The sequence below is a fragment of the Acanthopagrus latus genome, chromosome 16, assembly GCF_904848185.1.
Source record: "Acanthopagrus latus isolate v.2019 chromosome 16, fAcaLat1.1, whole genome shotgun sequence".
NCBI lineage: Eukaryota > Metazoa > Chordata > Actinopteri > Spariformes > Sparidae > Acanthopagrus > Acanthopagrus latus.
In genome coordinates, this window is record NC_051054.1 from 24328529 (window position 1) to 24345996 (window position 17468).

Genomic DNA, 17468 nt, shown 5'->3' on the forward strand with positions numbered 1-17468 from the left:
AATAGACATTAAGGCAGAGAACAATGGCTGACTGCTGACCCCCAGGTAGTTCTCCATGCAGATCTCAATGGGGGTTTCCCAGAGAAATGTTTCTGCTTATCACAGCCATTACCAGGTAGATCTACGCTGTGCAATCAAGTCTACAAATGGAGAAACTGGTGAAACCAACTCCCACTGAACTGCCTCACCAGCCACCCTGCCCCCACAAACCCCAGAAACCACTCATGATCTGGACAGTAATTCCCTTCAACACAACACTTCCCATTCAACCAACACACACAGCTGCTGAAATGACAGTCAGCCCCACAGTAAGCAACAATACTGTTTTAATGCAGAAGTTAAAGACAGTAACGAACCATTTTGTGAACTTGTGTATCAGAAAATTCTCAACTGCCTGTCATGTTCCAGGCTGTGCAGACACATGTGGTGTATGGAACGGTTCATTCTGAAGCTGCGTTTTTGTGTTCATCACATAGATCAACAAAACAAGAGAAACATTTGACAAGAATACATTCAAAAATCAAGGAGCAAACGGCCAAGATGACCAAATGTAGAACACAGGGCTAATAACTTGTAAAATATACCTGTTACCATCACTGGCAAGCTTTGATACTACATGTCATACAAAGATGTAAAACTGTTGAGTATTTTCTTTAGCTGCAAAGGTAACATCAGTTATACAAGCAGTTCAGACTTCATATTGGCAAACTAGTGCTCCAGCTCTAGCAAATCCCAGGGAAGATATGAAGTAGTGTCATTACAAAGAGGAAACGTAATTTACTGTCATGCTTCCAACAGAGAGTCCTTAGAGAAAACAGCTGAAAAATAAATGTAGGCCCCAAAAAAAGAAAAGACTGAGAAATATTTACTGACATTTCTCTGACAAGAATAACTTCAGAGATGTGCAGGACAGAGACTTTACTTAGAGCTGAAAAGCTAGCTGTAGCTGTCTGCTTGATATCAAGACACAAGATCTGGAAATGTGTGATTTAGTGGATTACATCATTGGAATCTGTTTCATTTACAATGGAGGAAGAACTGCTCTGTGGCTCAACTGGCCAGGATTACTTCTGTTGCATGTCCATCCATATTGTTAAATGGCACTCTTACAAATTGTTAATGTTTGTGCAGTAGATAATAATAGTCAGTTAAAGGTCCCATCAGCACCAATTAATAGGTTTGGCCAATTAATCTGCGCTGATAGGACTCTTACTTTTGAACCAACATTTCATCTATAAAACTACTCAAAAAAGTGCTTATTTAGCCCCTTTGTTATTTAGAGTGTTTCCTTAACATAAAAAGTCTTGTAAGTTGTTTAGGTAAACCTTAAAAAGCCAACAGATGTGAAAAAGACAAGCATATCTCACTTTACTTCGACTGGAGTTATAGCGAACCACTACCTCGTGGTGTCAAGATCTTGGTCTGGCCTGAGTTGTTTGGAGTTGTGGATGCAGGTGATAAGGTAATGTGTTGTGGCCAGTATCTGCTGCCTTACCCCCAGACTACAGACAAACTTCTTTCTTCAGACCATGGAACTGCTCAATTCAACAGCAGCCCTCTGCCATAAAAAATAGTTTACATTTTTGTCCTATCCTGCTGACAGCCACTGTATGCAAATAGCTAATAGCTATTTGGTCTCATTAGTCTCATTAGATTGTGTAAGTCACAAAGAGGCATCAGTATATTCAAATTTAAAACTGATTCATAATAATAAAGTACTTTTTTGCATATTGAATGTAGTACAGTGTGTTGTACGGTATCGATCTATCTAACCAGTTAAAGTTTGTCATATGTTCTAATTGAGCTTACAAAAAACCTGATGGTGTCCCTTATACTAGTGCATTAAATAGATCTCAGAAGGACAGACACAACTAAATTAAGCATTGACTTAATAATAGAAGGACATGTAATTGAAACATTAAAAAACATATGAAAAATACATGAAATTAATAGAATTTTCATGTTTAACAAATACTTGTGTTTAACAATGATTATTACCTAGAATGACTGAAATGTTTCATCTTGTCATCGGGTTACACTACCTTTTTCACTAAAGGCTTACGGTGGCTCATCTCACATACTTTATTATTTTAAATTTCTTGGAATGGCAGGGTGCCAGGTGTGAGGTGGAATGCAGGGCCTATACAGGACATACCTACAGGCCAAGTGACTACACAATAAAAGCAATCTTTACCCACTGTTACTTAATCCTGCAAAGCTCTAAGGATCTAGAGCCAGAGCTCTTGAACTCAAGGACCGTATTTGCTACGTTATCACTTTTAACGTCACCACAAGAGAGCACTATACTTAAAATTCCCAATGTAAAGACAGTGAAAATACATAATTTTCAATTCACTTGGACTACCATTTTATGAGGCTTAATTCAGCCACCGCAAGCAGACTACAAACTGCAAGGACACAACTCTGCCTTGCATTAAGACATTCTTCTGGACTTGGGATGTTCCTAACATCCTAACAGGAGATTTAATTCATAGTAGTCTAATAGTGAGAAAACACTGGACACAATTCCATCTGTAAAATTTACATAGTCTGAGAAATGTCGCATATATTACATCTTAGACGCAACAGTTAACAGGCATTAACACAATATACAATTAAATGACTAATCCTGCACATCCCTAATCTCAACAGTGTCTGGTTAGCTCAAGTTAGGTGTGAAGGAGCCTATGACCAGTGACGTGTTTTACAGCTGAATAAAGGGAGGCTGGGTATGAGCTGCATTCATGTCCTGACATGACAGTCGAACAAGGGGGAAAGCGACAAGTGGCTGCAGCTTCAAAGCTCAGCAGCATGAAAGCTGGGAAACCCACAGCATGCTCTCCTGCTCTGATCAGTCCTCTAGACACATCCTACAGAAGACCTAAACAATCCTTTCATGTTGTGGTGAAGTGCAGACATTCATCTCTCCTTTGAGGAGGGGTGGGGGGGCAGGGGTGCACCACGGACTTCCTAATTCTGAGCATGCTGCTGCGGTACAGGCTGGCTGAGTTACCCCTTTGTCCCCCTGCTCACAGACTGAATGAAGCTATTTATAGTCCCATGTATTATGGATTGAAATGAACAACAACATGGCAGGGACCAAATAAAGACAAAGGGTGCCACATCTTTGGGAGAATGTCTGATCAAGAGCTCTGTGTTCTCTCACTGCGGCTCTGAGAAACTGTGGCCAGCAACTTCAAAATGGAAATTGTTCAGTTGGGTGGCTGTAGCAGAGTGCTGACAACCATGACACAGTCACAAGTGCTTGTCAAGAAGTATTTTCTACCTTTCATCTCAGAGGGACAGTCAAACGGAGTTTAACCTGTGATACAAAACCCGTCCAAACACAATGACAGCTTTTCTGACCATAGAAAAAAAAAAGCAGCTTTAGAAATTGCTCTACATAGCCTCTCTATTGCAATGGGTTGTAGAGATTAACTGTAAAAAGCAAGCCATTGGATAACCCTGACTATGAACAAGGATCTTCCCTGGGAATCGGTGTACAAATTTCCCCCCAAACATGATTAACAAACCCAGTTAAAAGTCCGTGGAAGGAGGCGTTGGTTAAATGACGTGTCTCATCTAAAATCTAACTAAATCATTGCATCATCATGTATTGTTTGAAGGAGATGTGGTCACCTCTCATGCAGTGACCTCTGTTGTAGAGCCTAACAACCTACATTGCCTTGTGGCTGACTTCACCAGCTGTGTGACCCCAGAAACCCTCTTCATTAACCTCTCCAGCGAGCAGCTGAGATCACTGGCAGGTGTCAGAACTTCGTGAAAACTTCCATTGTAATATCATCTGCACTACTACAGTAACGTTACCTATCATTTCCAGCAGCTTTTTGTTAAAACTTCAACTTAAAATCAGTTATTTTAAATCCAAAAGGTTGTTTTAACACGTCGGTTACTTAGCTAAAGCGATATCAGCCATTAAAACTTGATATTATAAGCAAGAGGCTGAAATGTAAAATGGAAAGGCTTTAAGCATTCATTGCAGTCTCGTCCAGTGTGCCTGGAGGGCTGGTTCCCGTTAGATTTAATGGAAAAACTACTTACAGAATGGTAGTCTGGGGAGAAACTGCTGGTACGGTTTCCAAGTTCAGATGCATACATCTCACGGTCGTTCGGAAGCATAAACAGCGACTCGGACAGCTAATTACGAACTGTGGTCCGCTAGCGAGCAGTAACAAAGCCGCCGCGTAGAGACAAGGAGAAAAGAGCTGGCCAGCCCGCAGCGCCATTGCTAGCAGTGAGCCGAGCCGAGCAGAGAGCGCCAGCTGCCCCGCTCCTCCTCAAACAGTGACTACCAGCAAGTTAGTTCAAATGGGACACACACACACACACACACACACACACACACACACACAAAGCGAGGGGGTTGGGACGGGCGAGAGGCAGAGACAGAGAAGTGGGCCAGTGTGAGTGTGTTAGCAACACAACTGAAGTCCAACAGAAAGCTGAGTGCAACAGCTATTTTATTTTAAAGTGTGCTGTCATTCAACAAGGCACCAAATACAGACGAAACGCTACGACTGCGTAGCCTAACTTCTATTTAAAGTTTGGCAATGTAGTAGGACATGGTGAAACTTGCTATAGCGCCCCCCAATCCCATAAATTGCATTTGGTCATAATCGCTAAATGTTCGCTACTTGGTTTGCAACATACTGTGGCATTCGGGTCTATAGATCTTTTTTGACGTATGGGACATGGCTCCACTACCTGAACGTTTAGGTCTCTTTGTGTAATATTCAGTTCCTAAATACCAAAGAGTGAAAAAGACCTATTCTGCCATGAGGATGCCAAACCCAAAACTGCAATAAAATTTCATGCAAAAATTCATATGCTTAACTACGCTTTAAATGTGAGAGTTTCTCCAGTCCTGATATCATAGTGCTGAGCTCAGACCACCACCAACAAGATGGACCTCATGAACTGCCGACAAAATCCCAGAAAATGTACTATTGAAAATACACCAATAGAATTGATACTAATTAATCTAAAACAAAAAAATAGAAAATAAAGGCAGGACACCATCCCACTCAACACATGTCACCAACACCAACATGGAAAAAGCATGCAAAAAGCATCACAAACCCCCTGTGAAATAACTAACATGATTTGATACTTTCGGTCCAATAAAATTTGGAAAGTCTGAAAGAGCCACAAGATCAAATAATTTTATCTCTATTCCAGTTAACTGTCTCCATCAGCGAAAGCCTGTAGTGCAAACACTCTATGGGCCCCACAACACGGAAGATCAGTGTAACTTTATAGCAGGGAATCTCTGGGAATCTGAGCTTCAGACACCAATGAGCAGTTTTCATAGGAATGAATGGGGATCCATCTCCAATCCTTCTCCATGTTTTAATGTAACATCCTTGCAGGAAAATTTATGAAAAAAAGATGAGGCTGTGACTTCGGTTTCGTCTCTATTATGTCACAGAAACCTGTAACTTGAACTGTAGAATTGTAGAGCTGGTCCTGTATAGTAGCTTACTCACAAAATTGACAGACTCTCCTATCACATAACTGCAGTTGTCAATATGACCAGATTTATTGTGATTTCAATTTTTTAGTACCTTTTTTGAGCTGGCTGCTAACTGACCTGTCACTGTCATGAATCTTCTCAATATTATAATTTTACATAACCAACCTTAGTTCAGGTTTGTCATGAAATAATTGTAATTAGCTATTCATTAAAAGTCAACACCATTTTATTAGCAAATTTTACCATAATCGAATGTTAGTTGGACTACATTTGCCTTAAATTAACTGCAGTTAGTGGCTTATGGTTGGCATGCAGAATTTCTCTTTGGTCATTGGATTCAAGCTGATACTTAGTGAAGATATCCTTGTCTTCCTACTGTTGTGGTGGAAGTAGAGATGATGGTGGTTCTACATTTTTCCAACTTATTGGAGTAGTCCAAAATAAATCATTTTCACTTGCTTTGTTATATTCCAAGTTTACACATATTTGACTTCAGTGGAATATTCCTTTTAACCATCCATGATAAAGATTTAACAACATTTTTCCCCAGCTTCCCTTTATCAATCGGGGCAAAAGGTGTGGCTCTCTTACTACAACCTACCTCACCAAGTAGACTTGTGAGCTGGCTCCCCGTTACATTGGTTAATTTGAAGCTGAGAAAATTGTTAACTCATCCGCTGCCCATCTCAAGCTCCCAACGTCATTACAAGTGCATCTTACATTCTATGTGTCTCTGCTTAAGCCTGTATCTTCCAGTGACCTTTAATTTGCAAATCTTCTCAGTTCTTCATTTGTGCCATGGTGAAAAAAAAAAAGCATTATTCAGTTTTTTTGGTCATGTAACTGTCAACAGTATTATGTAATGTAATTTTATTTGCAGACGCATTTTATAATGTATTCTTCATTCATATACATAGCAATTTAGTTCTACAACTGGCAAATTGCTGTGTTACCAAATTTAGTAGCTTCTGGATTTGTAAAGTATTGTTAATGTGATTCAGTTGGTCTCACCCAGACCTATGTGGATCTACCGCCCAGAACACATTTGCAAGTCAACATTCAGTGACATTAATTGTGCCCCCTAGTGGCAGCTTGAAATGTGTTTTTTACTATGAGATACTGCTCTGGTGACCACATATGCCTCACACAAAAAAGAAAGGAATCTCTGTGTGTCTGTGTATGTGTGCCTCAAATATCTCTGCGGATCAGGATCAGACTGACCTGTGTGGTTCAAGGGTGTGCAATGTCGCATTGGTTTGGACTACAATGATACCGTTCATAAATTATTTCAGAAATGCTTTACGAATTCCGCTAGTATTGTTAACCATAGCCACTATAGTCACACGTGCACCAGAGCCAATCACTGCAGAGCTCACCCCCATGACATACCTTAAGAAACAAGCGGATTTATACCTGCGAGCTGGACTGGGATTTTGTCGGCAGTTCAGTCCCGTTCTGTGCATCTAAATTGACTGTTGTCGATTAATGAGACTAAATGAGTCCGGACCAAGTCCATTTGTGTCTGAGGAGATCTGGATACACGAGGACAACAAAATGGAATCGGAAGCTGCTAGCCCACCCCCATGGCCCACCTCCTGACTCGACGGACGCGCCAGCATGTCCAAAACCGGACTTTATGTAAAATAATGTCCGCCATACTTTTTTGCTAACATTGCCATCACGTTTGCTTTGTGTCTGGTGTAGGAAGAAATGGTAAAAACTGGATTTTGTCATGAAAGTGTCTGCAACCAGGAAGTGTTTGCAAGCAAAAAAACACGTTCCTATAGGTGGAAAAAGGCACCACATGACCCAATCACAAAATTATATGGCAAACCACATGATTTGGTTGTTGGGGAACAGGGGAAGTTGTGGGAGGGACAGCAGCGGAAAATTGACAGCAGTAGTGATGGTGACAGAGACAAAGACAGAGACAGCAAGTTTTGAGAGATTTGTGACATATAGCGTGTTTGGACTGTATAGTTAGTGTGTTATGTAGTGTTTGGTGTAGTGTGTTAAGTGTGTAGTGAAGTCATTTTTTTTTGTTTTGTGAGTCAAAACAATGAGGAGATGGCTGAATGTTGAGCAGGCAGGGAGGAGCTGAGCAAGGCCTGAGCCTGAGGCATTGCCTGCATTTAAATGTAAATAGTTGCATATAACTTTGTAGATTTCAAAAACTCAAATTTATCAAACAACACTTTATATTTGCATTATAAGTATTATAATTATTATAAATAAAAATGGTTTGTTAAACATATTTGTGGTTTTCACAGTAAAAAATCTTTTTCCTACTCGGATTTTATGATTTTTGTGATTTTAGGTCCATTGTGTTAATACAGTATGTCAAAGTGAAAAAATAATTGTACAGTTACACATGAGGTTGTGCTGTTGAGTTTATACCATGAAATATAATATAATCAAAAGTAGTCAAAAATGGCCAATTATATCCCTGACGTCCCACCTTCAAACACAGCCACATTTGGCCATCCATGAAAAAGCTACTTAACCTCTCACTTTTCTATAGAAATACATATTTCCTACGGGCAATGCACTAGTAATGAGAAAACACTTCAGACCTTTTTGATGTTATATTATGAAGATTGCGAAGTTTGTTTGTCAGTGTGGCTGCTGCAGAGCGGCAAAGGCCAATGATTCACCTTGAAGCAGGAAGTTCATGTAACTCAACCATACATGGTCCAATCTGCCCCAAACTTTGCACATTTGATAATAGTATTGAAGATGTCGACATGCCAATATAATGTTAAAGTCAACATGAAATTACATTTTTCTTTACTTCTTAAAACTGCTCCTGTTGGCTTTTTGTTGAAAGGCGTGACCGTTGTGTGGTGGCAAATATCAATGTTTCTCCAGGAAACAGGAAGTTGCTGTAACTCCACTGTACATGGTCAACACTGCCCCAGACTTCACATTTGATTGGAGTCCCGGCCTCATGTCAATATTCATTTACAGTCAGAGTGCTGCCGAGTGGCAACAGAGATTTTTCTATTGTTCTGTGTACTCCCCCTAGCAGGTTGATCAGATTTCTTCAGAAAAACCTTGCAGCCGTGATGTTGTGAACATTGTGTCTTCTCATTGGATGCCATTGCTGTGGCACTGTGTTTGTCACCTTGAAAAAGGAAGTTGTTGTAACTCATCTGTACATTGTCAACTCTTCCCCAAATTTGACGTCCTTCCCATTAAACATCTATATGCCATTAAACATAAACCTAACTTGTAATTAGTCACCAACACATTTATATATGTGTGTTTGTATATGTGTGTGTGTGTGTGTGTGTGTGTGTGTGTGTGTGTGTGTGTGTGTGTGTGTGTGCAGTGACATATAGTGATGAATGGGCCAGAGCACTGTTTTTAACTTCACTTCTTGACTTCACTTTACTTTGGAATTTTGTTTTTTAACAGCTAGTCACTGTGATGGTTCATCTTTGAAAGCTGCATAGCATAAGGTGTACTTGTGGTGTATTGTATAGTTTGACTTTGCTGACATCTGCTGGTGAAGAGTTCGATGTAACCATTGAGGAATGAAATTGCAGATGATGCCTGCAGTTTATCAATGAAATGAACACTCTAAAGAAATCATCTTACAGGCCTCTGGCAACACATTGTTTCTTTATTCAGAGTAAGATGTGTCAACATCCAGCATGACAAAAATTGTACAAAGTTCACAATTTATAAATGAAATATCACAGCAACTTGTGATCTCACACATTTATAGCAAAATTAAAATGTCAACAAATCCATGCTGTGTAGTACAAAAATAAATCAAACTTCGGTTCCACAGAGAGCACAATAGTTCATACAAAATCCTGTCATTGTTAATGGTCACTGAAAACCAGTCTCAAAATGATTTGGCTCAAATAAAATAATAAACTCTGATGAATTCACAATAATTTATATGAAAAATCAGCTTTCTAAATATGTGACGACCTTTGTGTGATCCCTATAGATAGTCACAGATAACTCTATTCAGATTTGTTATTTATGTACCAACATCAGATGAGCAGCCGGTTTGTGCTTTAAAATCCCTTTTCCCTTTTTACTGATAATGATAATTAATTCAAAAACTGGTACTAGCTATTACTCTACTGAAGCATTACTATATTGGCAAAAAGCTGCAGACACGATGCTGTGGAAAAAGGCATATGCAGTCATGGATGATTGGTAGTAGAGTCCTGAAGTAGGACAGTAAAGTACAATAGATGAGAATCAATCAGGTGAACAACAAGCACCTTTTGCATTAGCTCTCAAAAAGGCAAATTCTGAACATGATCGCTAACAACTAGAACAACAGAATGTAGGGGTGCATACAGTCAGGCACGCGGGTGTGACACTGGATTGTATCACCCCTTGAAGGTCTTGTTCACCATTTCCTCTGCTTTTTTTAAAACCTTGACTTGATTGACTATTTAATCCTTTGTACAGTGATTAGATATAAAGTGCTGCTGGGGGATAACTTTAACTTCCTAAAACATAGCAAAAATGAAAGAACACTTCTGTTTACACTTAATAAAAGCCTACAGTATAACTGCTATGGTTATAATCAACCTTTCCTCTGATTTCAAGTCCCTGTTCTTCTTCTCTCAGTGGTACTAAATCCACACCTACAGTGGCTCCAAGCAGTTGGTTGCTCCAATCGTGTGCCAAAGAGGTCACCTGGAAAATTGCACGCTGCCGTACGTAAGGATAATATTTTCAAGGACAAGTGCAAATAGTCTACTGGCACGTAAGTGGGGACAGTGACCCTGTAAGTCCCGCTGTCATACTCTATAAATACTCTCTACAAAACCCACTGAAACCCTCCTTTTAGGCTCTCGGGTACTGCTTTTAGTTTCTGTAAGAACATCAAAACATGGAAACGAAGGTGTCCCTGTGCAAAATCGTACAGAAAAAAGTGGAACTCAAACTTTCGCTTCTAAAACTCAGTGTCCAGGTTCCCTCCTCTTTTTTAAAAACACTTTTTGTATTAAAAGATTTGTATAAAAATCAATATTTTACATAGGCTATATTAAAAAGATTCATGTTACCCCGCTAAGCTTATAAACAAGAAATTGCATATACCCAACCTTTTTTTTTTTTCCTTTGCAGAGTGCGTCCCATACCTACTTTAAACAAATTATTCACTTATTATATTGCTGAGACATTTCTTGATCCTCACAACACAAGTCTTGAAATTGAGCAGATTTGATACAAGAAAGGCTAGAATGCAGTCTCTATAGGTCATTGTCTTTACACATCATTTCTATTTGAGATTAGTTAAGGATGAGCATGTGAACATGCATGCACCGCACAGATGTCTTTCTCTAGGAATTACTTGGCTCTCCTAGACAATGGGATTTCCACCATCAGGTTTCCGTGTAATGATGTTTACAATATAACTGTTCATACATACATTCATACATACATCAGGTCAGTTTCCTCTCCGGCTTCATTTACAGCACCAATTAAAAATGCCCCCACCTACAGCTACACATCTTTTTTTTTTTTTCATCAAAACAAAACACAAATTTCTCAAGCATTAAAAAGAAGAAGGCGAAGACGAAAAAAACAAAACAAAACAAAAAAAACCAAACATCTAAAATCATCAAGTCCATAATCATCCAGTGAAGAGAAAAATAAGTAGCTTCCTCTTTGCTAGTATTTTTTTCATTTTTATTTCACTGTCCAGTTTTTTCATCTAAAATGCTTTGTTGTCAAGCAATAAAAAGAATTCACGTTCTGTTATCATTAGCTTACTGTTCAGAAATATACACTAAAAATGTGCATACATGAGCAGCTAAAAACATTACATGACACTATGTCAGCTCATATGAAAACGTACAAAATGTGAATGTCCTCAAAAAGTATTTTGCCGGTTACTCATTTATGTTCTTCCTCAAAGCAAAGCCTGAAAAGAAAAGAACAAAAGAAATAAATAATCTCGAGGTCTTTCTAAGCATAATACCTCTTTTTTTGAATGAACAGAATTTAGAATATATAACACTATGTTTTACGGCACCGAACCGAAGAGATAAAACCATCACCGCGTGTTTGTATGTGGATTTGATACACCACCCACACCTGCTAGGGGAAAGAAAATCTCCCTTTGCTGAATGGCTACACTTGGATTCCTTGAACAGCTTGCTTGATGTTTTCCAACAAGGCTTTGTTTTCTGGGCTCTGAAACTGGTCTTGGTTTGTGTACATATCTGTTAGAGTGGTCACGTAGGCGTCAAAGTTCTGCTCGCTTATTGGCTCCTGTGGGACCAAAAGACACAAGATGGAGGCTATTAGAGAAAAAACAGAGATGAGGGAGGAGTTAAGAAGTCTGCAGATCTTCTCCTCACATACGTAAAGTTTCATGAATAAATATTCTACGATCACATTGATCATACTACTGGGCACCCACTGTATGTGGTTTATGGTAAGAAAAAAAAATACATTAAGGGCAATGTATGGAAGTAAAGAAAGGTCATAATGATTTCAATTTATTTATAACAATTTATGAGCAGATAACCCACAGAATACTTTATGTTGAAATATAAATAGCACTGAACATTAAGCATTACAGTATTTTACTTTTGAAAACAAAGGGAGGCAAATACAGATGGAAAATGAATACGTCTTGGGTCACTGGACTTTGTAAACAGATAGTAACGAGATCTTATTGATAAATTACTAATAGAAATAGAGAAATGTAGTATTATTCTGTGCATTGGAATTTCCTATTTGAATCTAAATCATATGTGTAAGTGGAAAAAGAAAATATTGTCAGTGTAATTTCCCTTAAGTTCTTGTTTTCATCTGTTAAATTCTTGGCTGTTGATTTTTATTTTTTGCCCCCATTGTCAGGATCACTTGTCTTTCAGTGTTTCTTTGTAATACTCATTTAGGGCACAAGAGGCTGAGGTGCACCACTCCCACATCTCTCTATAAAAGCAAAGAATCTCTGTCTGTCTCTCTGTGTATGTGTGCCTCAATTATCTCTGCAGATCAGGATCAGACTGACCTGAGATATTCGACATGGCTGCTGCGTGGTTTAAGGATGTGCAACATCTGATTTGTTTGGACTACAATGATACCATTAAATTATTTTATAAATGCTTTACAAATTCCGCTAGCATTGTCAACCATAGCCACCATAGCCACGTGCGCACCAGAGCCAATCACTGCAGAGCTCACTTCCACGACATACCTTAAGAAACAAGTGGATTTATACCTGCAGCAGCGCGAGCTGGACCGGGATTTTGCCGGTGGTTTGGTCCCGTTCTGTGCATCTAAACTGACTGTTGTGGATTAATGAGACTAAACAAGTCCGGACTGAGTCTGTTCCGGTCTGAGGAGATCCGGATACAATGGGACAACAAAGTGGAATTGGAATCTGTGGGTGTTTGTGTGTAGTTAGCTGCTAACCCAACCCCACGGCCCACCTCCTGACTCGACGGACGTGCCAGCACGTCCAAAACGATAACAAATAAACAATAACTTGTCCCTCACGGCTTCCATACAAACAATATTGTCAAGGTTTTTCAAAGAGGATCATTCAAAATACATACATTTAGTAGTATTTACATTTCAACATTATGTATTAAGTTTCACAATTGGGTAATCAGTTGCTTTTCATGTCCTTTATATCCTTATGGCCTTTTGTTGCTTCCACACTATTGACAACATTATAGAGGAAGAGAAATACAATATTTCAGTAGAGAGCATAAACATAGCAATTTAAATGATGTAAAACATTGACTTGCTTGCTGGTGCAACTGTAAGCAGCTGTTATTCCTTAGAGGAGGTTCTTTGTGTGCCAGTGGTTTCTATAGAAAGAAAGGAGGGACACGTTTTTGTTAGCTTGATTTGACTAACTTGTAAAAGATACATATACACTCTAGGTGGCAGTATGTTACATCAAGCCACACACCTAAGATCATGAATTGATTGAAAAAATAGAAGTTGGTTATAGATGAAGACATACAAGACATAAAGACACAGAGAGGCCCTGTTTAAATCTGACATTTACATGTCTGAGTGATCAGATAACAAGTGGACAGCTCTGAATACCTCAATTCACACCTGGCAGTGGAATGTGTCTCCACATGGATTTTGACTAACCATGCGTGATTGAATCTCACTTCTCTGCTCCATATGCAAATAAACAAAACATTTATGCTGTTGTTTTGAACCTGAATTTGATGAATTTACTGTCTATCTGACCATAAATGAGACAAGAGTTTGGAGTTCCTGCACATATCACAGAGAGCTGAGGCGGAGCAGCCGGAGTGGATGTGTACTCCATCAAGGAGAATCCATTTTGCCTGGTGCCTGTGTAAACAGGGCCACAGAGCCAATCCAGCCCATGGTGTCCGGATGGCAGAAGGTATCATTTGTAAAACTCCAACTGCTTAAATTTATTTTACTTGAGTGTCACTAACTGTTTTTTTTTTTCTATCTGAACAACTGCTAAAATATAAAAGGAGGATATGATCATTAAAATGGCTTGCCACAAAGCTATGGATGCTCAGCTGAAGAGTAATCCTTTCTTTTGTCACTGAAAGTCAACTAATTCATTATGCAAGTGAATATGATGAATGGCATTGTGAAGGACATATTACAGGATGAATTAGTGTGTGAAATGCTACGAGAGTGGAAAAAAAAAACATGACAGCAAATAGAATATGGAGTTTGAAGCACGTGGATAACTGGTAAGACTCAAATAACTGGTTTTCATTCCTCAACAACATTTGTAACAATAAAAACTTAACTATCACACCGCTTTTAAAGCATAGATACAACCTCAATATATGCTGCATATACTTCTGATTAACCTAAACATTTCTGTGATGCCACCACTGTAACATGCCCAGTCAAACCTCACTTCACAACTCCCCCTCATTATTTAGAAAGATAAGCAATGTTCAACATTTTAGACTTAGCATGCACAATATACTGTGGTAAAATACACAAATAAATTAATAAGCTTGCTATAGTGCTATGATTAGCTATATTCTGGAATTTGCCAGCTAGCCGTTCCTGGTGGCCCTTACCATATGAGGGAGCTGGACATTAGCTAAACTGTTAATCAGTGACTGGCTGAGGTTGGCCAGCTCATGCAGGAGAGATTCATTTTGCTGTTCAATCACCTTGTTTTCCTCCTCTATGGACTTCATGTTGGACTCCATTGTTGTAATCTGAGGAAACGAGGAATGGATGAAAGGATATTACAGTAGAGCTTTGTATTCACAGATACAAAGACACACATCATGGTTGATTCAGTTTTACATGCACACAGTTCAATTAATTTAGCAGACAGGATGTGACTTACCTGTGTTCTAAGTTTGATCATGTCTGCTTCCACTTGTGAATTTGATTCACTTAAATCTTTGATTTCTTCATCCAGCTGTTTGATGTCCTCTTCGTGCTCCAGTCCTAGAAAGCAGGAGGCAGGATTAGCACTAACATGTAACTACAAAGCCTCAGTCATAAATTAGATTAACAGCCTGTTGGACTAGAGTAACTAAAAATTACACAATATGACTCTCGCGCTAAGTAAGAATTCTGCCGGTCACTGTCTGCACTGCTACAATAGAACTGGGGCAGGTCATCTTAGTTGATGAAGACTCAGGAACCTCACAGACAAATTCCATTGTGATCCTTTCACATCCCTCTTTGAGAAATTGAGATACACTGAAGTCCAGGGTGAAGTGTTAGGAAAACAGAAGCAGCACACAGCTGCACGCTAGCTCAGCTATCCCATATCTGATTGTTGCCAAAAATCTTCTGATTATTCACCCTTGAATGGCAGTTTATACTCGGACAATGCCCACCACACACACACTCGATTAATTCTGTTCAGCAAATCATTCCACATCTATGTTCTTGATTGGCTGTATTGTGTAGCTGAGTGGCAGCTGTAGTTACCGTTGCTGGCACGTTGCTGCTTTATTGTAAGCATTTCCACTCCTGAGAGCCTGGCTTTCCTCATGGCAGAGGTGGCACGCGGACAACCTGACAGACTAGAGGCAGCAAAAAGGAAAAGAAGCATTGTTTCTGTATATTACACACATACACTCGCAATTATTCAACATGGTTTATAGACTGCTGAGTTTTAAATGGGAAATATCCCATTAATGTCAGTAGTGTATCCCATAGAATGGCCATGTACCAGTGCAGTTTAACTGAATTGTGTTGCTTTAATTGTCAACCACAATGTACACACTCTGCTTTGCCTTCCTTTTCTGTCTCCCTCTCCCTGTATGTGTTTGCGCTACTGAATTTCTATGTAAGCTGTTTTTTTTTAGAAAGTTGCCTGAAAAGCACTGTATAAGTAGGCCTGAATTTAATAGGAGAGGTCGCATCAAAATCAGTGCTTTTACAGGAGGCATGCATCATGTTACCAGAGTACACCTCTCTCTCTGCCTCTGTGTCTCTCTGCAAAGCATGTACAAATGTCAGTAGTTGGGAGGGGTAGAGCGAGGGCAGATGCAGATCAGAGCAGATGGCAACATTCTCTTTCACAGATAAAAAAAAGTAAGAAATGCTCAAACAGGTCGCCAAAATTTTTTGGGTGACCTGCCCAAGACAAGTCTATGTATGAGAGAAAATGATGTAAATATTAAGTGAATAGATCAAAATCTGTTTCCTTGCCAAGCATTAGAAAAGAAGAAGAAGACTTTCATGTTTGTATGGTAAATACTGCATGTAGCCACAGCCAGGGAGGAAATGAGCTAGCCTGGCTCTATCCAATGTAAAGAAAACCAGCACTGAGTCTCTAAAACTAACTAATGATCGCATCACATCATGTTTATTTGATCCCTACTAATCCCAGAGTGTACCAGTGCATTAACTCTTGTCACTGTTCACTGCTTTCCACCCTTTCATCTAAGTTTCAAGTCAGTGTAGGATGTTAAACTAAATCTGCTTTTAAGACATTTTAGGTTTAGTGCATGGACCTGTTTTGTGCCTCTCATGTGCATGCAAAAAAATTGCACATGTGGGGGATGGAATACACATTCCTGGTTTCCCACTATTTCACTGACCTACAGGACAGCTGGCACTAACATAAGCTGATATGCTGCAATATCCCCCAAAAAGCTGGAAAGCAGAGGACTGCTAGCAAGGCAACACTATTTATAAATAATGCAGGATATATACGAGTTCTGCACTGAGCCTCTTGTATGCCGAAGGAGATGCATTCACCACATTTGTTAGACCTCAAAAAATCACCCTATGCTTTTTGTCGAGTCACACCTAAATTAACACAACTTTAGTTTTGTTTGACCAAAAAAAGGACAGGACACCTTTACACAAGTACTTTATTAGTAACAACACACAGCCAAGTTCCCCACCTGCGATGTGTCAGGAAGCTGCCGCTGACATGACCCGAGCCATCACAGCCTGGTGTGGGGCAGGACATGCCCTCTGTCTTGCCAGACTTCCACGTGAACTGGATGCCGTTTAGGTAGCCGTCCTTTTGTCTCTTCGCCGCTATGGGGCATCCTGATGCACTTCTGTGGGATGCATACTTCCCCGTTACATGCCCCTGACCATCGCAACCTGGGACTGGACACCTGGGGTGACAGTATGAAATATTCTCAGAGAAGACTCACTCAACATCTTGATTCTTTCTCATTGGTTAACTTGCACCTTCATTCATTAAACAGTCGTCTTTATTTGCATTATTTACACTTAAAATGTTCAAATTATTGGAGATATCATCCTGTTTTCCATCAAACAGCTACCTGCTGGGGCTTAGCAGCTGCTCTCTGGTATACACTACAGTCTGTTTGCCTTCTGAGTGGTAAAACTGTATGTTTGTGTGAATATCATCTGTCTGTTCCCCCTCCACACCTTTTGCTATCATATGAACAAAGATACCATCATCTTATTTAAAGCTGTCCCAGTGGCAGCCTTATCACAGTTTTGGAATGCTGACAGTGCATCAACACTAGTGCTAACCAGATGCATTATGGCAGTGAAATATTCCGTA

General features: G+C 39.5%; 2 protein-coding genes across 15 annotated transcripts in view; both read right to left on the reverse strand.

Annotated features, from left to right (window-relative positions):
* The window catches only part of LOC119005073 (peroxidasin), a 68474-nt gene extending 64115 nt beyond the window's left edge, over positions 1-4359 (reverse strand). For both annotated transcript variants that reach the window (XM_037072515.1, XM_037072514.1), the window contains exon 1: positions 4063-4359. In XM_037072515.1, the coding sequence (XP_036928410.1) occupies positions 4063-4247 (185 nt within the window). In that variant the 5' untranslated portion in view covers positions 4248-4359. The remainder of the gene's footprint in view (positions 1-4062) is intronic.
* Positions 4360-9105: 4746 nt separating this feature from the next.
* The window catches only part of myt1lb (myelin transcription factor 1-like, b), a 100901-nt gene continuing 92538 nt past the window's right edge, over positions 9106-17468 (reverse strand). For 12 of the 13 annotated variants that reach the window (XM_037072519.1, XM_037072531.1, XM_037072521.1 and 9 more), the window contains 6 exons: positions 16828-17049; positions 15401-15495; positions 14805-14908; positions 14527-14670; positions 13237-13299; positions 9106-11743 (listed from right to left, as the gene is read on the reverse strand). In XM_037072519.1, the coding sequence (XP_036928414.1) occupies positions 11603-11743; positions 13237-13299; positions 14527-14670; positions 14805-14908; positions 15401-15495; positions 16828-17049 (769 nt within the window). In that variant the 3' untranslated portion in view covers positions 9106-11602. The remainder of the gene's footprint in view (positions 11744-13236; positions 13300-14526; positions 14671-14804; positions 14909-15400; positions 15496-16827; positions 17050-17468) is intronic. The other variant, XM_037072527.1, reaches the window with a different exon arrangement.